Here is a 25,954-nt window from a genome sequence, read left to right as displayed (position 1 = left end):
TAATTACTTTACAATATTGTAGTGGTTTTTGTCATACATTGACATGAACCAGCCATGGATCCACATGCACTCCCCATCCCAATCCCGCCTCCCACCTCCTTCACCACCCAATCCCTCTGGGTCTTCCCAGTGCACCAGGCCCGAGAACCCATCCCATGCATCCAGCCTGGGCTGGTGATCTGTTTCACCCCAGACAGTATACATGCTTCGATGCTGTTCTCTCGAAACATCCCACTCTTCTCCCATAGAGTCCAAAATTCTGTTCTGTACATCTGTGTCTCTTTTTCTGTTTTGCATATAGGGTTATCGTTACCATCTTTCTAAATTCCATGTATATGCATTAGTATACTGTATTGGTCTTTATCTTTCTGGCTTACTTCACTCTGTATAATGGGCTCCAGTTTCATCCATCTCATTAGAACTGATTCAAATGAATTTTTTTTAACAGCTGAGTAATATTCCATGGTGTATATGTACCACAGCTTCCTTATCCATTCATCTGCGGATGGGCATCTAGGTTGCTTCCATGTCCTGGCTATTATAAACAGTGCTGCGGTGAACACTGGGGTGCACATGTCTCTTTCAGATCTCGTTTCTTCGGTGTGTATGCCCAGTAGTGGGATTGCTGGGTCATATGGCAGTTCTATTTCCAGTTTTTTAAGAAATCTCCACACTGTTCTCCATAGCAGCTGTACTAGTTTGCATTCCCACCAACAGTGTAAGAGGGTTCCCTTTTCTCCACACCCTCTCCAGCATTTATTGCTTGTAGACTTTTGGATAGCAGCCATCCTGACTGGCGTGTCATGGTACCTCACTGAGGTTTTTTTGATTTGCATTTCTCTGATAATGAGTGATGTGGAGCATCTTTTCATGTGTTTGTTAGCCATCTGTATGTCTTCTTTGGAGAAATGTCTGTTTAGTTCTTTGGCCCATTTTTTGATTGGGTCATTTATTTTTCTGGAATTGAGCTGCAGGAATTGCTTGTATATTTTTGATATTAATCCTTTGTCTGTTGCTTCGTTTGCTATTATTTTCTCCCAATCTGAGGGCTGTCTTTTCACCTTGCTTATAGTTTCCTTTGTTGTACAAAAGCTTTTAAGCTTAAATAGGTCCCATTTGTTTATTTTTGCTTTTATTTCCAATATTCTGGGAGGTCGGTCATAAAGGATCTTGCTGTGATTTATGTCGGAGAGTGTTTTGCCTATGTTCTCCTCTAGGAGTTTTATAGTTTCTGGTCTTACATTTAGATCTTTAATCCATTTTGAGTTTATTTTTGTGTATGGTGTTAGAAAGTGTTCTAGTTTCATTCTTCTACAAATGGTTGACCAGTTTTCCCAGCACCACTTGTTAAAGAGGTTGTCTTTTCTCCATTGTATATTCTTGCCTCCTTTGTCGAAGATAAGGTGTCCATAGGTATGTGGATTTATCTCTGGGCTTTCTATTTTGTTCCATTGATCTATATTTCTGTCTTTGTGCCAGTACCATACTGTCTTGATGACTGTGGCTTTGTAGTAGAGCCTGAAGTCAGGCAGGTTGATTCTTCCAGTTCCATTCTTATTTCTCAAGATTGCTTTGGCTATTTGACTTTTTTTGTATTTCCATACAAATTGTGAAATTATTTGTCGTAGTTCTGTGAAGAATACCATTGGTAGCTTGATAGGGATTGCATTGAATCTATAGATTGCTTTGGGTGGTATACTCATTTTCACAATATTGATTCTTCCAATCAATGAACACGGTATATTTCTCCATCTGTTTGTGCCCTCTTTGATTTCTTTCATCAATATTTTATAGTTTTCTATGTATAGGTCTTCTGTTTCTTTAGGTAGATATACTCCTAAGTACTTTATTCTTTTTGTTGCAATGGTGAATGGTATTGTTTCCTTAATTTCCCTGTTTTCCTATTGTTAGTGTATAGGAATGCAAGGGATTTCTGTGTGTTAATTTTATATCCTGCAACTTTACTATATTCGTTGATTAGCTCTAGTAATTTTCTGGTAGAGTCTTTAGGGTTTTCTATGTAGAGGATCATGTCATTTGCAAACAGCGAGAGTTTCACTTCTTCTTTTCCTATCTGGATTCCTTTTATGATGAAGTCTTTTAAAAAGGAAACCATATATTGAGTTCCCCCATCACTCAGTCAGTAGAAATCTGCCTGCAATGCAGGAGACCCAGGTTCAATCACTGGGTCAGGAAGATCCTCTGGAGAAAGAAACGGCAACCTACATCAGTATTCTCACCTGGAGAATGCCATGGACAGAGGAGACTGGCAGGATACAGTCCATAGAGTTTCAAAGAGTGGGACATGACTTAGAGACTAACCATCACCATATGCTGACTCACACCTCAATTCTTTAAGATCTGCCTTTTTTTCTCACCACTCAGTCAAAACTGCCCTCTGGAAGGCCTCCAGTGACCCCCACATCAATAGCTCCCTTCCGTCTCCAACTCCCTAAATGATCTGTCTTGAAAACGATCCATCACTCCCCTCTTCTGTACTTGGGTCTGGCCATGCCAGGATTCTTTGTTTTCTGTTTCTCTGTCAGCTTCATCTCTACCTCTCCTCCCTGTTTTCTCTTCCTTCATCCAAAAGAGAAAGGTTCAGGTCTGTTGGCTGCCAACTTCCTGTCTGATCTCCTGCTGACACTGTGTGGATGATCATTACCTTCTTTCCTCTCTAGTCTTCCTCCTCAAAGTTGGCCTCACATTTCCACCTGCCAGTCTCTCATGTCTAAGTGACCATCTAGAACCTGAAACTCCTTCAGCTTGTAACACACTGCCATGGTCCATGCCCCAGCAAAGGCCCTTACCACTCTCCCCTGGAAAGGTTCCCTCTTACCTCTCTGCAGCATCCTTGCACCACTGCCTGTATCACTGACACACTCCATCTTCCTGCCCAAAGCTCATCATTCACTCCCTGCTTGTATCCTTCCATGGTTCCACCAACCAAGAAGCCCATCAGGACTGGCCCTGGGAAACAACTGCCCTGACTCACTCTGACACACTCCTGAGTCCATCCAAACTCAAGATTATTTGCTCCCAGATCACTTTGGTGTATTCTTGCTTTTGTGACTTTATTCCCTTCTTTCCCTTCACCCTCTGAACCTTCTTTCATTATAACTACCTTTAGTCTCTGGGTTCATACAAATGCTTTCTGCTATGAAACCTTCTTCAATTCCCTACTTTGTGTTTTCACAGAACAGTTTTGCACACAAAGACTGACATTCATCTCTCTTCACCTTTTATTTTTGTATATGTTCCTTCAGAAGCAATTCTGTAGCCCCTACGGTCCCTGGAAGGGTACTCTGCCCATATAGGAATTGAGGACTATTAGATGACTCAGACAATTCTGATCCAGAGACAAGTGCCCCAAATAATAATAATTCTATTGAAATATTTCAGCATTTTAGTGGCATCTCTGATGAGAATGCTAGTGCCAGGAATAGTATTTTAATTGAAATGCAAAAAAGTAAAATGCAGATATAAACTCACAGGTTAATTTTGGTTTTTAAAAGTCTGTCTAAAGTGGCAGAGATATAAATAGTGGGAACATGGCGAATTTTTAAGGACAGTGAAAACACTCTGTATGATAGCATAATGATGGATGCTTATCATTATACCTTTGCCCAAATGCAAAGAATACACAACACTGGGACTGAACCCTGAGGTATACTGTGGACATGGATGATTATGGTGTATCAATATAGGCTTATCAGTTGTAACAAATGAACTACTCTGGTGGGGGATGCTAATAATGCAGGAGGTTATGCATGTGTGGAACAAGCATTACATGGGTAATCTCTGTAATTTTCTTTTAGTTTTGCTGTGAACTGAAAACTGCTCTAAAAATCATCTCAAAAATATCTGTCCTATCTAGAAAGGTGGGTTGGGTTTGGAGGTGGGAGGAAGGTTCAAGAGAGAGGGGACATATGTATACCTATGGCTGATCTATGTTGATGTACAGTAGAAACCAACATAGCATTGTAAAGCAATTATCCTCTAATTAAAAATAAATTAAAAAACATTTGTCTTAAGCACCAAAACACTTCATTGTCTTTATACTGTTTGAACATTCGAGAATCACAACACGAGACCTCATAATCGCCCAAATATCTCCTTTACCAGCCTGTTATGCTGCTATCCTCCTCAATCACCATATTGGAAATGTATTCATTTTGACTCACTCTTGTTTTTTTTATTTGTTTGTTTTCAACTGAAATATATTTGACACATAACACTATGTAAATTTAAGGTACACAGCATTAATTTGACACATTTATATATTAATAATCTGATGGACATTGTAATTTTACTTAGAACCTCTATCTGATCACATAATTATCTTTTCTTTTTAGTAATGGGAACAACTGAGACCTAGTCTCTTAAAATGTTTGATGATTTAAAGTAAGATTGTTGTTTATATTCTGCATACTGTGCATTAAATCTTTAAAAATTACTTACTGTTTATTGCAAGTTTGTACCCTTAAATACCTGTCCTACCTCCTCATTCCCATCCCCTGTTAAGCACCATTTTATTGTTTTTACAAGTTTGTCTTTTTTAGATTCCACAATAAGTGATATCATGCAGTTTGTCTTTCTCTGCCTTAGTTCACTTAGCATAAAGTCCTCTCGATTTATCCATGTTGCTGCAAATAGCAAAGTATCCTTCTTTATCAATGCTGAATTATATTGTCTGTGTGTGTGTGTGTGTGGGGGGGGGGGGGCAGGTGTGTGTATCCCTACATCCATTCATCCATTGATGGGCACTTAGTTTATTCCATATCTTGGCTATTGAGAAACACTGTAATAAACATGGGAGCCCATGTATCTCTGATACTCTGTTTTTATTTCCTTCAGGTATATATCCAGAGGTAGAATTGCTGGGTTATATGGTAAATCAATTCTTTAATTTTTTTGATTAAAATTTTTTTCCATATTGTTTCCCATACTGGCTGTATTTATATTCTACCAACAGTTTATAAGGATTCCCCTTTCACCACATCTTTGCCAATACTTGTTATGGTCTGTCTTCTTGATGATGGGCATTCTGCTAGGTGTGAGATGATACCTCACTGTTGTTTTGGTTTGTATTTCCCTGATAATTAGCAACATTGAACATTTTTTTCATGTACCAGTTGGCCATTTGGATAATCTATTTGGAAAAATTTCTGTCTAGTGCTTCTGCTCATTTTCAGATCAGACTGGCTTGTTTTCTTTCTTTCTTTCTCTCTTTCACTCTCTCTCTTACTATCTCCCTCCCTTCCTTTGCTGTTGAACTGTAGGAGCTCTTCATTTATTTTGGATATTAACCTTTCTGAAACATACTTTGCAAACTTGTTCTCTCACTCTATAGGATGCCTTTAACATTTTGTTGATGGTTTTTTTCCTGGGTGGAAGTTTTTAAGTTTGATGTAGTTCTATTTATTGATTTTTGCTTTTATCATTTGTGTTCTTGATGTTATATCCATTTGAGTCAAAAATTCATTGTGAAATATTCCAATGAGAATCTCTGGCCCAGAGAGGTAATGCTATATACATATTACCTCAAAAAGGACATATTCCTACTCCACTGACTCATACTAAAGCCAGAGTCAGCTGCACAGTGGGGTGTTCAAGGAATAAGAGACAAGGTGAGAAAATTGCTACTTTGAGAAAATAGACAGGATAAGATCAATAAAATATATTCCCACATCACTGAATTTTTTTCCCTTTAACAAACATTTTGTATGGGGCAAGCCTCATGCGTGTAAGTCACTTTAGTGTGTGACCACACTACCCATCACCCACCACCTCATCCTCATTCTTCATGGATCATTCCTTCTAAAAGTTGAAAAAATAATTTTTTTTTCAAATTTTGAAAAAATTGAAAAAAAGTTGAAAAAAATTTTTCCCTAGTTGAGGTCATCAAGATAGGTGTTATACAGAAATGTATTATTTGAATTGGACAGATTCCAGCAGGGTCAGGAAAGATTTTAACAAGCAAAACTTGCAAGATATCCTAGGATCTATTTCTATGAGTACATGTTATGAATTCAGAGAAATGAGCCCTAGAATGAATGCCTACAAAATGCCTCTGGGAATGTATTATGTATTCTAGATTCCTGAAAAATAAGTGTAACTAAGTCAAAATAAGGTAAGAAAAGGAGACAAAAAGGGGAGGAAAAGGAAAGTAATATACACTAGTTGAAATAAATAAGATTCTTCAAATTGCCTATCTAAATTAAAGTGTATCATTATCCCCATTTTACTGATGAAGTATACAGGTTTAAAAAGTAGAGACCTGCTCAAAGTCACAGAGCTGATTAAGTATTGCTTCCTGCTCAGCGAACAACTGTGAACCATGAAATAGCAGCTAGGGGTCTCAGCATTAATTAGCTTTTGCTCATTTTCAGACCCTAAACCATGATCTGAACATATACTGTGGTAGTTGAAATGTGAGTCAAATGATTTGGAGTTTAAATGCAAATTATACAAATTCTTAGTATAGCCATATTTATAAATTCTTTGGATCTTAGTTTTTCCATATGTGAAAAAAATGGGAATAATAACAGTGCCTGAAACTACTGTGTTATTAAAATGATTACATGAGTTAGTTCATAGATAAATGTCTGGAAAATAGTAAGAATCCAATGATTGTTACCTATCATTATTACGCTTTGGGAGCAAGGTGATGACTTAATTCTCTTATTTGAAACTCTGTGTCTGAGTTACCCTCTTGACCCCAGCTAACTTTAGGATCTCCATTTCAAAAATATTAAGAAAAAATACTAATAATGAGGCTACAGATAGTGGCACCTCAGGGTATACTTTTAGTTGTTGCTGTTTCGTTGCTCAGTTGTGTCCAACTCTTTGGCAGCCCCATGGACTGTAGCCCATCAGGCTCCTCTGTCCATGGGATTTCTCAGGCAAGAATACTTGAGTGGGTTGCCATTATCCAGGGGATCTTCTCAACCCAGGGATGAAACCCATATCGCATGCACTGGCAGGTGGGATTCTTTACCGCTGTGCCACCAGGGAAGCCCAGGAGTATACTTTAAGACTCATCAAATATTTAATATTAATAAAAAACCATAAACTATTATATTGAGACAAATTAGAATGCATTGTTCTCTGTCTCTGATATTAATTTTTCTTCTTTTATTCTTTTCTCAAATTTGGGTCAACAGCAAGTGAATGAAGGAATGCTATTAATACCCATTAATTTGAGATGTGTAAATCACTTTAGGGTATTTCAACTACATTTCTTTCTCTTAAGGTTCCTCTAGCATTCTCTAAAGACACTTACAGACAAAATTACATTTTTAACCATTTGATATTACTCCAAATGATAGAACACAAGCAAAACACATATACAATGATAAAGCAAAACAAAAAGACACCAAATATTGTACATTAATGAATATAACTGAAATCTAGAAAAGTGGTATCTAGAATTTATACCACTATAAAATCTATAAAAATGATCTTATATTTAAAGCTTTTAAAGATTTTTCAAGATGGCTGGGTGAAATATCAATAACCTCAGATATGCAGATGGCAATGCCCTTACCGCAGAAAGCAAAGAGGAACGAAAGAGCCTCTTGATGAAGGTGAGAGAGGAGGGTGAAAAAGTTGGCTTAAAACTCAACATTCAAAAAAATGAAGATCATGGCATCTGGTCCCATCACTTCATGGCAAATAGATGGGGAAACAATGGAAACAGTGACAAACTTTATTTTCTTGGGCTCCAAAATCACTGCAGATGGTGACTGCAGCCATGAAATTAAAAGACACTTGCCCCTTGGAAGAAAAGATATGACAAATCTAGACAGTGTATTAAAAAGCAGAGACATTATTTGCCAACAAAGCTTCATCTAGTCAAAGCTGTGGTTTTTCTAGTAGTTATTTATGGATGTGAGAGTTGTACCATAAACAAGGCTGAGCACCAAAGAATTGATGCTTTTGAACTGTGGCATTGTAGAAGACTCTTGAGAGTCCCTTGAACTGCAAGGAGATCAAACCAGTCAATCCTAAAGGACATCAACCCTGAAAATTCACTGGAAGGACTGATGCTGAAGTTGAAGCTTCATTACCTGGGCCACCTGATGCAAAGAGCCGATTCGTTAGGTGACCTAAATGGGAAGTAAAGGGAAGTCACTCAGTTGTGTCTGACTCTTTGCGACCCCATGGACTGTGGCCTACCAGGCTCCTCTATCCATGGGATTCCCCAGGGAAGAATACTAGAGTGGGTTGCCATTTCCTTCTCCAGAGGATCTTCCCTACCCAGGGATTGAACCCGGGTCTCCCGCATTGGAGGCAGACGTTTTAACCTCTGAGCCACCAGGGAAGTCCAAGGAAGTCTAAATAAGAGGAGTAATATGTGTAAGTATAGTTGATTCACTTTGCCGTATAGCAGAAACAAACATAACACTGTAGAACAACTATACTCCAATAAAAATTAAAAAAAAAAAACCCAAATCCTCCCCAAAACTCAAATAACACTGAATACAAAAACATGCAAAATAAAACTCCTATTTCTTTTTGAGCTACTGACAATAGTTCATTGTCATCAACAAATAAACACAATGGTGACTATTGGTCCATTTGTTTTTTGTTTTTTTTGGTCAAAATTACAATCTGTCATTCTAACCAGATTATTACGAATGTATGGAACTGATGGATCAGTTGAGACTTTGTATTGATCCAACCGAACTCTTAAATATTTAAAAAGGAACTCAAAATTGATATTTTGCTGCATATGGGGAATTAAAACTCAACTTCACTTAGCACATTTCTGGATGTAAATCATATAAGTCCCTCATCTTCTCCATTCTCCTGAAATAAAAAATGTGAAATGAACAAACATGGAATAGAACACACATAGTAGGCACTCAAAAACGGTGGCTATATTATCTCTTTCTGTAACAGTTTACAAAGAATATAAGCATATGTAATGGTAAGCATGATAGCATAAGAATTCAAAAGGACACTAATTTGGGTGGTAGGAGTCAGTAAGGCTTTTCTTGGTTCCTTATTTTTTTTTTTTGAAGTGAGTTCTGGTTTTAAAGATTATTTTCTTTTTCTATACTGTAATTAATTTTACAGTCTCTGAGCAAGGCAAGCATTTTTTTCACAAAAGCATTATACACATTAAATTTAGATTACAAATAGCATAGATACAACAAAACTAATTATATCGTATCATTCTTCTATATCTTTTGATTTTAAAAAATGTACTAATAGAAGGAAAAAAATACACCCAGTAAGGAACACATCTGAGATCTATGCAACTTGTAAGGATAAAAATACACTAATGTGTATTTTATACATACTCTTTATCTATATTATTACATGAATGCTATTTTAAATTGGTAGCTAACAATAAAAACTTGAGCTTAAAATTTACCCTGGGGCTTTTTAAAAACCAATTCCAACTCAGCTACCCATTTGTTTTTCCACTCAATTCACTAAAACAATAAATGTATATTTTGCAGACTTGCTTCGTGTTTTTAACAGAGGCATCTGGTGTATTATTTTCATTTTCTAAAATAATTCATATAGAAGGGAAAAAATATATATCTGTATAAGAAACATCACTGCAAGTATTTGCCTTTTATCAAGTAACTCTCTGCTAATGGGACTGGATTTCTGCCTCTTTGAACTGTTGCCCATCATAGTCACCATGTGGTCCATAAAGGGAACTGGTCTCACACAGCGTCATTCAGGGTGGGCACAGTGAAAGGCACAAGGGTTTCAGATGATCTCGGATCAATACCAGGCTCGATAGCTATACAGCTAATTTCAGTCAAATAGTTTAACATCCACTAGATTTTATGTCCTTCTGTTTCAATGAGACCGGTGATTATATGTGCTCTCCTTAGCTGATAGGATGAGTTGGTTAAGTCATGAATATGAAAGCATTACACAAGTGTTTCCCAGGTGGCACTCGTGGTAAAGAATCCGCCTGCCAATGCAGGAGACCTAAGAGACGTGGGTTCATTTCCTCCATGGGTCTAGGAAGAACCCACGTGCCTTGGAGCAACTAAGCTGGTGTGCTACAACTATTGATCCCGTGTGCCTAAGCCTGTGCTCTGAAACCAGAAAAGCCACCACAATAAGCCTGTGAACTGTATCTGGAGAAAACTCACAAGCAGCAATGAAGATCCAGTGCCCCCCTAAATAAATAAATCAAATGAATAAAATTAAAACAAAACAAAACAAAAACAAACAAAAAAAAGAATTAACTTGGGAACTTCCCCACACAACATTAATAGGTCTAGAAGGCATTCTCATGTACAACTACTTTCCATATTGTAACATACCTGTTTATTTATGCATCTATTTTTCTGGCTAAAGTGTGAGTTCTTAAAAACAGAGACCTTTTTTTTTTTTTTCTTCCCTTTGTCCTTCAGGCACTCAGGATAAGGCGTACCACCTATGAAGGACATTTGCCGATTATATATTGTTGCTTCTACTCTAAACCACATCTGGGCCAAAAATCTCTACGCAGCACCAAGAAGCTGAAAATTGAAAAATTATCAAATTAAAACAATAATGACCTGGAATACAGCCACATGATAAAGAACAAAATAATACTGTTCCAAAAGTGAAGCCATCACTCCTTTGTTTCAAAAGCCAATCTCATTATGCCTAAATATTTCACAGAGATATTATTCACTTCTTTATTTTTGGCTGTGCTAGGTCCTCGTTGCTGCATGGGGTGTTCGCTAGTTGCGGTGCGAGGGTTTCTCATAGCCGTGGCTTCTCTTGTGGAACATGGGGCTTAGGGCCCATGGGCTTCAGTAACTGCAGCGCGTGGGCTCACTAGTTGCATCTCCTGGGGGGCTCCAGAGCACAGGCGCAATAGTAGTGATGCACAGGCTTAGCTGCTCTGCGGAATGTGGGATCTTCCTCAAACAGGGATCACATAGGCCTGCCTTGGCAGAGGCAGATTCTTTATCACTGAGCCACCAGAGAAGCCCCTCAAAGAGATATTCTGAAAAACCTACTGCTTCTATTCACTGTATCTAAATAAAATCACCTAACAATTATTAATGATAATTGCGAGAAGTGTTTTATAAACGTTAATTTGAATGATAATATCCATTCTGGTAAAAATGTAAAGGAAAGATTTGAAAATAATGTCACATGGGCCAAGTTCAGGAAAAATATATTTTTGAGTAAAGCGAAGATTGAAGGGTCCTGGGAACTAAGCCAAAAACTAAATATGTAGCAACTATTGCAACATGTTAACTCTCAAACAATTACTGTCCTACCGCTGTTATTACTTGAAACATTATTCTTCTGGGGATTGATTCAGAATATGTTACCATATTAAGTAAAAAGCAACTGGGTCCCAAATACTAAGAAAAAATTTTTAAAAATATTAATGATATGTGTTTTTAATTTATATATTTCTTTCCTTTAGATTTCTAATTTTGTTTCTGTTTGCACCTATTAATAATTTTAAACATATCTATAACCAGATTTTAGAGAAGGAAATGGCAACCCATTCCAGCATTCTTGCCTGGAGAATCCCACGGACAGAGGAGACTGGCAGGTTACAGTCCATGGGTTTGCAAGAGTTGGACAGGACTGAGCGACTAAAAGACTATATCCAGATTTGGGTTTTCTTGGCCTTTCTTTTTTCATGTAATTAGTCCCTTAATGCTTCTTCGTGAGCTGTATTTTCCAAGCTCTTAATCAACATTTCTACTTTTTCCCGAGTTTTAATGTTACTAGTTATCCTTTAAAAATGTGACTGTCTCCAAGTATAAAATAAATATCTTTTAAACTCTTTTCATGTAATAGTTTTATTCTTTGGTTGACTAAAATGATTCTCTGCTAGTCAAGTGAATTTGCATAATAATAAGCAATTTGTAAATGTCCTACTCCAGTTCAGCTATTCTTTTTAAGCAATTCTATTCACTAAGGTTTTTAAATGCTTTAAAATCATTTTTGTTTGATATTCTTCATAACAAAATTGTGAAATAGGTCAATATCAAACTCACTGGTATCTAAGTTTCTCAGAGATACTACATAATTAAGCTTTGATCATCCTCCAAGGTAAAACAGAGTCTAACCTCAAAAATATTGGATGAAGAAACTGGTGATAGTATTACTTTATAAATCTGGATAGAGTTGATGGAACATTCCTAAGGACTGAAAAGTAACACTGAACTGATGAGTCTGCTAAACCTTTAATAAGGTCACCTGGCGGCCCGAGGCACCCTGCATTTGCATTTCCATTGCAAGAATTCCTGAAGCAAAATTCCACAGTCTTCTTCCTGGGGGAATATGGGAAGGGAACACCTGGGAGTTTGGGATTAGCAGATATAAACTGTTATATCTAAGACAGATAAACAACAATGTGTGCGCACAGGGAACTACACTCAACATCCTGTGGTAAAATTCCATAACGGAAAAGAATATGAAAAGAAGAATCTCTATATGAGTATAACTGAGTTACTCTGCTATATAGCAGAGATCGGCACAACACTGTAAATCAACTACACTTTGATGAAAAAATAAAATTATCAAAATAAAATAAATGTAATAAATATTTCGGCTTCCCTGTCCAGCCTCTACAACTAACATAAATCCAATAAGGATCATAAACTTTATATGTCAACACAGCTCCCTTGAAATGTTTTTCATTCTGAATCTTAGTACATGCAATCACCATTCACTTAGGCAACCAGGCCTCAAATCCTGGAGTCATACTAAAATGCTCTGTTTTACTTCCCACAGTTAGGAACACTTCACTTATCCAAAAAATTTGAGAAACTACTATGTAACCAGATGTTAAGCCATGTTCTAGCCAGAGTGATCCAGCAGTAAAGAATCTGCCTGCTAATGTGGGAGACACAGGTTTGATCCCCGGGTCAGGAAGATCCCTGGGAAAAGGAAATGTCAACCCACTCCAGTATTCTTGCCTGGGAAATCTCACTGACAGAGGACAGAGAAGGTGGTGGGCTAGTCCACGGGGATGTAGAAGAGTTGGACATGACTTAGCAACTAAACTACAGGTCATACTGTAGCAAGCAAGGTAGACACCATTCTTACAAAATGTATATCTTAATGAAATGTATAGAGGTAAAGAGGTCATTCATATCATAATCTATGTGAAAGACACTCCCAGAAGTGTCTGGGACTCTCAATATACAACCTACGAAGCTATATATGGTACTCCTGCAAACATAACATCAAAAGTACAACAGTATAATGTTCATTATTTTTTTTCTTGTCTCTACATTATTATGTTCCTGGATGGCCGCAACAGCTCTCTAACTATTTTATTTCTTTTTTCCATAGTTACCATGCTATAGCTCCTCTACATTGTTGCCAGAATAATCTTTCTAAAATTCTAAGGTGACCACAGCCTTATACAAAGCACTGCCAATAGGATGCAATTCAAAGTCCTTAAACTGGCCTAAAAAGCCCTCATAATGGAGCCTCTTTATCCTCCATTCCTTCACTATTTCTCTGCTGTGGCCACGCTGAGCTCCTTGCCAACCTCTATGCCTAGCATACTTTCTCACTATTCTAGGCCTCAAAACATGCTTTACCAGAAATAACACATTCCGTATGAATCACATCTTCTTGCCCTTTACACTTATCCTTGGCATCACTTTCTAAAAAGTCTTTCTTATGATTTACCATGGTCTGGGAAGAAGAGGTGGCAAGAATACACAGAAGCACTATATATAAAATAGATCTTCATGACCCAGATTATCACAATGGTGCGATCACCAACCTACAGCCAGACATCCTGGAATGCGAAGTAAAGTGGGCCTTAGGAAGTGTCACTACAAACAAAGCTAGTGGAGGTGATGGAATTCCAGTTGAGCTGTTTCAAATCCTAAAAGATGATGCTGTGAAAGTGCTGTACTCAATATGCCAGAAAATTTGGACAACTCAGCAGTGGCCACAGGACTGGAAAAGGTCAGTTTTCATCCACTCCCAAAGAAAGGCAATGCCAAAGAATGTTCAAACTACCGCACAATTGCACTCATATCACACACTAATAAAGTAATGCTCAAAATTCTCCAAGTCAGGCTTTAACAATACGTGAACTGTGAGCTTTCAGATGTTCAAGCTGGTTTTAGAAAAGGCAGAGGAACCAGAGATCAAATTGCCATCACTGAAAAAGCAAGAGTTCCATTAAAATATGTACTTCTGTTCTACTGACTATGCCAAAGCCTTTGATTGTGTGGACCACAACAAACTGTGGAAAATTCTTAAAGAGATGGGAATACCAGACCAGTGGATCTGCCTCTTGAGAAATCTATATGCAGGTCAGGAAGCAACAGTTAGAACTGGATATGGAACAACAGACTGGTTCCAAATAGGAAAAGGAGTATGTCAAGGCTGTATATTGTCACCCTGCTTATTTAACTTATATGAAGAGTACATCATGAGAAATGCTGGGCTGGATGTAGTACAGACTGGAATCAAGATTGCTGGGAGAAATATCAATAACCTCAGATATGCAGATGACACCACCCTTATGGCAGAAAGCAAAGAACTAAAGAGTCTCTTGATGAAAGTGGAGAGTAAAAAACTTGGCTTAAAATTCAACATTCAGAAAACTAAGATCATAGTATCCAGTCCCATCACTTTGTGGAAAATAGATGGGGAAACAGTGGAAACAGTGAGACTTTATTTTCTTGGGCTCCCAAATCACTACAGATGGTGATTTCTAGCCATGAAATTAAATGATGCTTACTCCTTTGAAGCAAAGTTATGACCAACCTAAACAACCTATTAAAAAGCAGACACATTCCTTTGCCAACAAAGGACTGTCTAGTCAAAGCTATGGTTTTTCCAGTAATCATGTATGGATGTGAGAGTTGGACTATAAAGAAAGCTGAGTGCCAAAGAACTGATGCTTTTGAACTGTGGTGTTGGAGAAGACTCTTGAGAGTCCCTTGGACTACAAGGAGATCCAATCAGTCCATCCTAAAGGAAATCAGTCTTGAATATTCTTTGTAAGGACTGATGCTGAAGCTGAAACTCCAATACTTTGGCCACCTGATGCGGAGAGCTGACTCACTGGAAAAGACCCTGATACTGGGAAAGATTGAAGGCGGGAGGATAAGGGGACAACAGAGGATGAGATGGTTGGATGGCATCACCGACTCCATGGACATGAGTTTGAGTAAACTCCAGGAGTTGGTGATGGACAGGGAAGCCTGGCGTGCTACAGTCCATGGGGTTGCAAAGAGTCAGGCACAACTGAGCGACTGAACTGAACTGAACTAAACTGGGACTTCTCCAGTCTTCAAGCAGCTAAGACTCCGTGTTTCCAATTCAGGAAGCCCAAGCTTGAACCTGGGTCAGGGAACTAGATCTCACATACCACAACAAAGACGTGGCAAAGCCAAACCAATAAATATTAAATTTAAAAGATTCATCATGGTCCTATCGGTGCCCCACATCTGCCCTCTCATGTCACCCTGCCATATGCCTGCCATATTCCTTGTGGAATTAGGGCATAATAATGACTTTGAAATTCTTATCAGCTTGACTCTAAGCTTTTTAGAGCATGGATACTGTTTTGCTTATTTTCATATTTTACTTGCTCTAACTAGGCCATTCAGATATGACCTAAATCAAATCCCTTATGATCATACAGCGGAAGTGACAAACAGATTCAAGGGCTCAGATCTAATACACAGAGTGCCTGAAGAACTACAGACAGAGGTTCGTAATATAATACAGGAGGCAGTGATCAAAACCATCCCCAAGAAAAAGAAGTGCAAAAAACAAAATGGTTGCCTGAGGAGGCCTTACAAATAGCTGAGAAAAGAAGAAAGTGAAAGGCTAAGGAGAAAAGGAAAGATATTCCCAACTGAAGGCAGAGTACCAAAGAATAGTGAGGAGAGATAAAAAAGCCTTCCTAAGTGAATAATGCAAAGAAATAGAGGAAAACAACAGAATGGGGAAGATTAGACAACTCCTCAAGAAAATTAGAGATACCAAGAGAACATTTCATGCAAAGATGGGCACAAAAAAGGACAGGAACAATATGAATCTAACAGAAGCAGAAGATATTGAGAAGAGGTGGCAAGAATACACAAAAGAACTACACAAAAAAGATCTTAATGACCTAGATAACCATGATGGTGTGATCCCGCACCTAGAGCCAGACATCTTGGAGTGCAAAGTCAGGTTGGCCTTAGGAAGCATCACGATGAACAAAGCTGGTGGAGGTGATGGAATTCCAGCTGTGCTATTTCACATCCTAAAAGATGATGCTGTTAAAGTGCTGCACTCAATATGCCCGCAAATTTGGAAAACTCAGCAGTGGTCATAGGACTGGAAAAGGTCAGTGTTCATTCTAATCCCAAAGTAAATTCAAAGAATGTTCAAACTATCATATAATTGAACTCATTTTACATGTTAGGAAAGTAATGCTCAAAATTCTCCAAGCTAGGCTTCAACAGTACGTGAACTGAAAACTTTTAGATATTCAAGCTTGACTTAAAAAAGGCAGAGGAAACAGAGATCCAATTGCCAACATCTGGTGGATCATAGAAAAAGCAAAAGAATTCCAGAAAAACATCTACTTCTTCTTCATTGACTATGCTAAATCCTTTGACTGTGTGGATCACAAGAAACTGTGGGAAAATCTGAAAGAGATAGGACTACCAGACCACCTTACTTACATGCTGTGAAACTCATATGCAGGTCAAGAAGCAACAGGTAGAACTGGACATGGAACAATAGACTGGTTCCAAACTGAGAAAGAAGTATTTCACGGCTATATATGGTCACCTTGATTATTTAACTGAAATGCAGAGTACATCATGAGAAATGACAGGCTGGATGAAGCACAGGCTGGAATCAAGAATTCCAGGAGAAATATCAATAACCTCAGATATGCAGATGACACCATCCTTATGGCGGAAAGTGAAGAGGAACGAAAGAGCGTCTTGATGAAGGTGAAAAAGGATAGTGAAAAAGCTGCTTAAAACTCAACATTCAGAAAGTGAGGATCACAGCATCTGATCCCATCACTTCATGGCAAACAGATGGGAAAACAATGGAAACAGTGACAGATTTTATTTTCTTGGGCTCCAAAATCACTGCAGGTGGAGACTGCAGCCATGAAATTAAGACATTTGCACCTTGAAAGAAAAGATATGAAAAACATAAAGTAAGAGTAAAGTAAAGTAAAGTCGCTCAGTCGTGTCTGACTCTTTGCAACCCCACAGACTGTAGCTTACTGGGCTCCTCCATCCATGGGATTTTCCAGGCAAGAGTACTGGAGTGGGTTGCCATTTCTTTCTCCAGAGGATCTTCCTGACCCAGGGATGGAACACAGGTCTCCCACATTGTAGGCAGATGCTTTACCAGCTAAGCCTCCAGGGAAGTCCTAAACATACAGTGTATTAAAAAGCAGAGACATTACTTTGCCAGCAAAGGTCCATCTAGTCAAAGCTATGGTTTTTTCAGTAGTCATGTACGGATGTGAGAGTTGGACCATAAGGAAGGCTAAACACTGTAGAACTGATGCCTTTGAGCTGTGGTGTTAGAGAAGACTCTTGACAATTCCTTGAACTGAAGGAGACCAAACCAGTCAATCCTAAAGAAAATCAATCCTTAATATTCACTGGAAGGACTGATGCTGAAGTTGAAGCTCCAATACTTTGGCCACCTGATGCAAAGAGCTGACTCATTAGAAAAGACCTGTTGCTGGGAAAGACTGAAGGCAGGAGGAGAAGGGGATGACAGAGTACGAGATGGTTGAATGGCATCACTGAATCAAAGGACATGAGTTTGATCAAGCTCTGGGAGATGGTGATGGATAGGGAAGCCTAGCGTGCTGCAGTTTATTGTGTCAAAAAGAGTCAGACACAACTGAGTGACTGAAAAACAAGTTAAAAATGTTGCCTATAGCCTGAACTATACAGGATCACCCATTCTCAAGCCTCTGCCCTTCAAAGGTATAATACTTTTTCATTCATATAGAGATAAAAAGTTTCAGAACAGGAAACAGCATTTGTCTTTTGGAGGGTTTACAGGAACACTGTGACCAGACCTACCTGGACAGCAGCAAGAACAAAGGGTTCCCACACAAAGAAGTCTGCAGGGACCAACCACACACCTTTTTCTCTTAGCATAAAAGAAGCCTGACTTCTACCTTGGGTAAGATTGTTCTTTGGGACACTAGTCCACCATCTTCTGGGTCTACTGGCTTTCAAAATGAAAATTCTACTCCTAACCCCAGTACCTTGACTTATTGGCCTTTTATGTGGTGAGCATTATGAGCTTGGGCTCGGTAACGCACATACTCTTAGTGGCTGTATTAACAGTCTTATGAATAAAGACCCTTCTCTCTTTGACTTGCCTCTACTAGCTACTCACTGCTGCTAATGTAACAGATATTTAATACATTCTTTTTGAAGAAAGTCCCTCTGGATTCTGGTTGCAACATGCTGCCACAACTGTCTTACAAATTCAGTTATTTTCTACTTGATCTGCTTTGATTCCTCAGCAGTGTCCATCAGAGCTGACCATTCTCTTTCTTGAAAGGTGGACTTAGCTTCATAACACAATGCCCTTCTGATTTTTCCTCTATCTCCCTGGTTACTTCTCAGCTGCAGAGGTTGTTCTTTTATCAAACCATTAATCATTCCTCCTCCGAGGTGTCTTCTCCTCTCTGGAGCTCTTTTCCTATCTTACTCTTTGCAGGTTAATCAATCTGTGCTTTTTATAATCCCATTTTAATAGAGGTAGAAAAGTAAATTCATTCTGTTTAATGAATGGAAAAAGATATTTTAATGAGCACAGTTCCTATAGTAATATTGAACAAGGAGGGAAACAAGAGAGGAGCAAACCACTGGATGATTTTTGAAAAAAAAAAAAAAATCTTAAGCAGATATATAGCATTAAAAGGACATTTCCTGAATAAGTTTTATAAAGACAGGGTTATGTGGAGGACAAGGAAACTTAAGGGTTATCTTGTCTTGTAAAATATAACACAGTGATTCTCATAATGTTAGTGAATATAAAATCATCTGTGTTTGTATGATATGGCTTTAATCCATTAAAGACAGTACTGTGCGTTTACCAATGCAAAAGTTGTAACAGCCTCCCTCAGGCAAAAGTGCTTAAGTGTCTGATAATGCCTAGTGACTTGCTTAAAAGCGGATAAAACAACACACCCTCAGGCAGGCAAGAGGATTTAAATAGAGCCAATTTAGGAAGCATAATGCTTTAGCAAATTCAGAAATTAATCCAGATTAAGACATTTTGCTTTTAGGATCTATTTCAAAAGACCAATTCTACAACTGTAACTTAGAAGTGAGAGCAGGGAAGGGAGTGAAAACATATATGCTATAAATATCCTCATATGTATAAAAGTACACCTTCAAAACCTATAGAGCAAAATCATCAACATGAATTATCTCAAAATGACAGAAATATAACTTCACTTTTAATGAATAAATCCATTGGGAATGGGGAAGATTGTAATTTATACTAATATAAAGAATCTAGAAATGTAGGTAATATATCTGCACATGTCTTTTGCATAATACAATTTACAGAAATCTGTTCAAGGAGTTATTTAATCTGTAAATTTCATCCATAAAACTGACACATTTTGTCCACGTGCATGAAGTAAGTTATGGATCAAAGGTACCAAGTCTCTAAAGCAAACTTAAGAATTTAATTGAAATTTTATTGCTACATATACGTATCCTATCCTATCTAGGTGAAACTAGAAGTGATCTTTTTACAGTCCAAATTGTGTCCTGAGAGCTAAACTTTCACATCTGAGCTCAACAAACTCCCAAAGACAAACCCATAAGATGATATAAGTGAGGCACACTAAATCAAGTGATTCCATGTATAAAACCCTACCACTCTGCATGAGAAAGGATCCATTTCACTCACTGTTATACCTGAAATTTATTCTGTTCATGTAGCATGGACACACAGTGTCTACAGTTAGTGATTTCTTGGTAACCCACTGTTGGGTTTTGTTAATACTTCTAGCGACAAAGATCTTCACTTTGAGAGGGTAACAGGCAGGAAGGCCAGGGGTCTCCAAACGGAGGAAAGAAGCTGCAAGTGCTAGACATTTTTATCTCTCCTTAAGCGGCAGGAGGAAACAAACCAGCGATATTGTTTCTTCTCTATACAAATTTAAAAGGTTTCTCTTAAAATGCTGTGTTGCCATGACACCTGGTTTCACCTGAAGCTAACTACTCTCAAACCTTGAGTTAACCAATACATTTCTTTTTCTTATGGAAATGTTGTCTTAAGCTTGACTCCACAAGTTGGTTCCGCCAAATGGCCCAACTCAGGTATTGTTCCCCTAATCTATGTAAATGAAACTATTTGTTGGTAATCTGCCCTTCTACAAGATTCAAGTCAATCGTTTTAAGGCCAGGGATGAATTATCTGGTGCCATTCTAAGTTTTAAGGCATTCCTTTCTTTTCATTAACAGATTGTGAGTGACTATATAACAATAATGTATCCGGCCTGAGGACAGTCTTTGGATTAAACCCTCTGGCTAATTCTGTTATTTTAAGACATAAATTATGGGAGTAGGTCTGGTCTTTACAAGGATGTATCCTGCCTGAGGACAATCTTTGGATTAAACCTTCTGGCCAACTCTGTTATCTTAAAATGTAAATTATGGGAGTAGGTCTGGTGAGGTCTTTACAACCTCCAGACATTCTTTGGATTCATTGGAGAGTATATAACTCCATTGCTAACACTAGCAAAGCGGGTACTCTTTTGCCCCCTTCTGATGCCTATGTCAGAAGCTTTCTCTACCTCCTTTATACTTTAATAAAACTTTATTACACAAAAGGTCTGAGCGGTCCAGCCTCGTCTCTGGCCCCGGATTGAATTCATCTCCTCCGGAGGCCAAGAATCCTGGCATCTTATTGTTCAGCAACAACCTTTCAACTTCTTGTATAAGTATCTCTTTGTGACTTTCATGACCAACTTAAAAATTCATTGAAAATTGTCACATGATCTTACCTTGCTTCCATTTTCTCTGGCTTCTCGTTCCATCTTGAGGTCGGAAATCAGAAGGTTCTTGTATTTGCTTTTTCCATTAGTGCTCTGGTCATCTATTCTGTACTCCGAAGTCAGCTGCGCTGACAGGGGGCTGTCACTCAGGTTCAGGGGCTGCTCGTCCTGCTCCAGCCCAGCTTTGCCGTCACAGTTGGAGTCGCCCAGCTCCCTGCTGTGTGTTCCCCCCGAAGCAACCGAACTGTGCCCCAGAGTCTCGTTGCCATTGAAGCTCTCTGTGGCAGAATCATCTGGTGGAAAGGAAAAATTTATATTTCGATTTTTAAGTGATATGCTGATAAGTTTCTACTTCAACAAACATTTATTGAGCTCCTATTCTGGGCTTGGCCTGGTACTAACTCGTTTTACATATGATGGGCGGTTTAACTTGTGAAGTAGCCTGTATCATTTTTAACTTAGTAGGGACAAGAAGTGAAGTGTAAAATAAATAGAAGATAAAATAATCTGAAGACAAAATAAACCATTCAATTGCAAATGGAATCTCAAAGAAAAGTAAATTAAAAAAAAAAAGAATTGCCAATTATTTCACAAATAGTTTTCGTATTTTTCAGTGAGAATATCCAGAATCGGTGAAAACTCTCTGATGAGAGCACTGTCCACCCTGCTAGTGGATTATATACTAGTACCAGCTTTATGGGTGTTTAATATGCATCTGAAACATCAAAAATACTCAGAAACTTTGCTCAGTCATTATAAAGGCTTTAAAGCCTAAGGGGTTTAATCATTGCTCACATCTCTCTGCAGATAAAAAGACACTGAAATCAGTGTTGCTTATAGCAATAATACAAAATTTTAGAAATGATACAGATTATCAAAAATAGAAATTTGGCTTAATATGTGCTTAATATACATTGGAACATTTAGAGTATTATGGAATTAGTCAATATCCCATTTTAAATATGCAGGAAAATGTGAGTCAAGAGGCACTAAATGGAAAAAGCTAGTTACAGAAAGGTGTGGTCAATGTGACCCCAATTTTGTGAAAAGAAAACAGATAAATACAAGAACAAAAAGACTGAAAAGTTGTAGTCTAAAATGTTAATACTGATACTGTCTTAACAGTATGACACTGGATTTTCTAACATATTCTCTATTATCTACTCTATATAGAATTCATAATGTACTGTAAGGTATATCATTTATAACATATAATACATAATTTTCTAATTATAAAAATGGAATAATTATAGAAGAAACAGGGAAGGAGAAGAAGCAGAACTAAGAAAACTTTTCTGGATTTAAAATACAGAAGAAAATTGGTTAGAAGAAAATAATATCAATGACAATGTATTGAGAGCAAAGAAAAATAAAGGTTACCTAAAGAGTAAAATTCTGTTTCTCTTAATTTATTCTTTACATCCATAGTAATAATTTGCTATTTTAAAGCCTTATGACTGAGAAAGGTATTGAACTGCTTCCTTTCGGGCAGAGTCGCTGATGAAACCATGTAAATATCTGTGACTTTGTGTGAATTTCTTGATTTTCAATATTCTCAAGTTTGCTTTTCTTTAGTACGGTGCAATGGAGTATTTGATGTCTTCTAATCAATTGAAATCATGGAAATAATGTTTACATTCTGAAGGAGTGGTATAACTCACCTGTTAGTTTATTTATTCAACAAACATTTACTGAGTGCCTATTTTTGGCCAAAAGAGGATAAAATATTTGGCCAATAGAGAATCTGGTACCTTCAATGAGTTCACATATACTTTAGTAACAGAAAAATAAAGATGAAGCTAAAATACAGAGCAAAAAAAGGAACAAGGGATCCAGAACAAGGGATCAAGATATCCAGAAGGTTTTCTAGAGAAGGTGGCATTGGAGTTGAACCCCAAAGCTTTAATCAGGTGAAGAAGTCGGGGAAGAGCCTTCCCCACCTAGAAATTGTCAGTGCAAAGTCACAGAGGAAAGAATATGCAGGCCCATGAGAAATAAGAGAAATACAGAGCTAAGTGCCAAAGAGACGCTGATGAAAAGGAAACTAAAAAGGGAGGAAACGAAGTGTTTTGTGCATCAAAGAATTTGGATTTTATCTTGAGAGCAAACAGAAGTAATTTTAATTAACTGTGGGAAGTGATGTGAGAAAAAAATGTTTTAAAGAGATAACTCTGTCTTTGATGAGGAGAATAGTGTGAAGGCAACAATCTGGAAGTTGGGGGGGACCATTAGGAGATGTAGAAGTCATCTAAGTCAGCTTGTTGAAAGCTCAATAAACTCTAAGTAAAACAGCAGCAGTGCAGAGTAAGAGGGGGTAACTAAAAATATTTTAGAATAGAAAATATATGTAAAACAAACATACAACTATCAAAGCGGAAACATTGGAGGGAGGGATAAAACAGGAGCTTGGGATTAACATACATACACTACTATATACAATAAATGGATAACCAAAAAGGCCCTACTATATACAGCAAAGGGGAACTCTACTCAATATTCTGTAATAACCTAAATGGGAAAAATATCTGAAAAAATGAACATATGTGTATATATAATTGAATCACTCTGATGTATACCTGAAACTAATGCATATTTGAAAATCAACTATATTTCAATAAAAATTTTAAAAAAAGAAGAGGTAAGATTGGTAATGGTTGGACACAGGGCTCAGAAAAAGTCTAGGTTTCTTACTCTAGTAAAAAATGAAAACAAAGGGCATTCAGTTTAATTTTCAACAAAATAGTATTTTTAAAACAATTCTCTGGACATATTTTGTCAGAAAATGAAAATGAGTATGCAGGGCAAGAAATTACTCTGTCTATGTACCCATTCAAGAGAAGACCTCATTTGGTGAGAAAACAAGAGAATTTAGGAAATTGGCCATTTAAGTAATATATATAGCGGTTTCCACAGCTATCAATTTGAGAAACCAATAACATTCTTTTAACAATGAACTATCTAAGGTTTAAGAAACAAAATTAGGGGAATAACTTATGTAAGTAATTTGGAATTTTAAAGATGCCCTTCTATGCTAAGTCATGTGGCTATGCTAAAGTATGAAAAGTTATTTCTTTTTATTTATTTCTAAGAAATGCAAAGAAAAGTATAATGGACTGATTCAAGTCCAATTACTTAATTCATGAAGAAAATTGTGACTTTACATTTGTGTACTTGAATCCCTTCAAAAATAAGAAATATTTTATGTTAAGAAATTATCATTACATTAAAAATATATAACCTCAAAGATATATTTAAAAACTAAATCTACATTCACATAGAACAAATCCAATGTCAATTATAGTCAAACATGCTATATCTGTAATTTTAATCTGATATCATCATACATATAAATAAGGAATATATCATTTATTCATTTTTCAGATAAGAGAAGGGTTAGCATTTATCAAGAGAATCTTTAATAAAAGTCATGTATTTATAATTTCAGTATAAAGGATAAACAATAAAGAAAGAAAATATTTTTAGAGAGAGTGGTTCACTCCAGATGTTACCAAGGTAACTAAATTCAACAGCTTTACATATTTCAGTTCCTCAGTAAATCATATGTTTCATGAAGGACAAATTATTTACTCATTTGTATCAAAAACATATTCACATATTTTATCTTGTAAATGGTAACAGAATCGATTTCATATGCCACTGTTTCAGAAATCAAAATTTAAAACAAAGTTTTTGATGTCTATATTAGAAAAATTTAATATAAAGAAGTGAGCAGACATTAAACTGAGGATTCATTAACCATTTTTTATTACCTACTTTCATAAAACCACATTCATCGTTTTCATTCTCTCTTCCTTAAAGATATTTTTTTCAGAATTATAGACCACAAATCTGAGACTTCTGTTAATTGTAACAATTCACATCAGATTACTGCTTTACAGGGGAAACCTGCTTTCTTACCCAGCAGAGTTTGCTCCATCCTGAGTGGCTGCAGGCGTGTGGGTACCAGGCTGCTAGACACAGAGTGTAAGGTTTAGATCTGTAGTTATGATCATTACGCTCACAGAATGATGGTGCACCTCTCAAGTTTCAGTCTGGGTACCACAGCACTGGAACCAAAAACTGTGTATTTGAGTCCCAAGGAAAAACAGCACCTGGAGCTTTGGAAATGAAGAGTGGCCAGGGTGCCTAGCAACAAAGGAGAATGTGGAATATGATGACAGGTAGTGTGGAATCTAGTGACATCAGAAGGGCAGTTGGATATTTGAGTTGCATTTGCGCTGAGGTTAGTTTCTAACTGGGATGGATTTACTGGTTTGAAAGAGGCTGTCCACTTGAGCTTGGCTGTGGCTCTTGTCTATATAACACTAACATGGGTAGCAGGCTATTTCCTTCTTTCTCCTTCCCCACTCCTCATTTTCTCCACAAGTTAGTACAGATGCTAGAAATATTGTTTAAATTATTTCTAACATCACCAGAATTTTGTGCGAAGTTCATCAACACCAGTCAATAGTTAGTTTTCCCTATAGAAAAATGAATTAACCTATAACAGTATGTGTGATATATGGCTGTGGGTATATTTAAATATATCTATATATACACATATATGTATATCTATTTTTTACATATATAAATATTAATAATATGATATATACGTGTTTGAAATCTCCCAAAGCACCTGACGTACTTTCTTACTCACTTTTAGTAGCTCTTCATTATGGCCTTTAGGCCAAGTGCCTTGGGCAAAATGAATAGGAAAAATATATATCATCCTCATTTTAATTTTAATACTTGGAAATTTAGTCCTAAAATGCAGGTCAGATGCTCATAGGGTCCAAAAAAAATTTTAATATTTGCCTCCAAATGCAATATAGTCTCCTATCTCTAGTCCTCTGACTACATTTTGAAATCAAAACATTCAGACGAAGGAGAAGTTTACTGATGCAGATAAATTCATATGTGTGTTATATATGCATGTATAACTACTACTGAAAGGTTAAAGGACACTGATTCTAAAATGAT

The 25,954-nt window shown here is 37.2% G+C and overlaps 1 protein-coding gene across 6 annotated transcripts in view; it reads right to left on the bottom strand.

Annotated features, from left to right (window-relative positions):
• The window catches only part of NOL4 (nucleolar protein 4), a 451,497-nt gene that overhangs the window by 196,768 nt on the left and 228,775 nt on the right, over positions 1-25,954 (bottom strand). For 4 of the 6 annotated variants that reach the window (XM_065935126.1, XM_065935125.1, XM_065935127.1 and 1 more), the window contains one exon: positions 20,984-21,267. In XM_065935126.1, coding sequence (XP_065791198.1) covers positions 20,984-21,267 — 284 coding nt within the window. Of the gene's footprint in view, positions 1-20,983; positions 21,268-24,892; positions 24,912-25,954 lie in introns of those variants that run through there. The other 2 variants (XM_065935129.1, XM_065935130.1) reach the window with 1 other exon arrangement.

This window comes from Muntiacus reevesi, chromosome 4, assembly GCF_963930625.1.
Source record: "Muntiacus reevesi chromosome 4, mMunRee1.1, whole genome shotgun sequence".
Classification (NCBI taxonomy): Eukaryota; Metazoa; Chordata; class Mammalia; order Artiodactyla; family Cervidae; genus Muntiacus; species Muntiacus reevesi.
The sequence above is the reverse complement of the archived record's forward strand: the minus strand, read 5'-3'. Positions and strand labels throughout refer to the sequence as shown.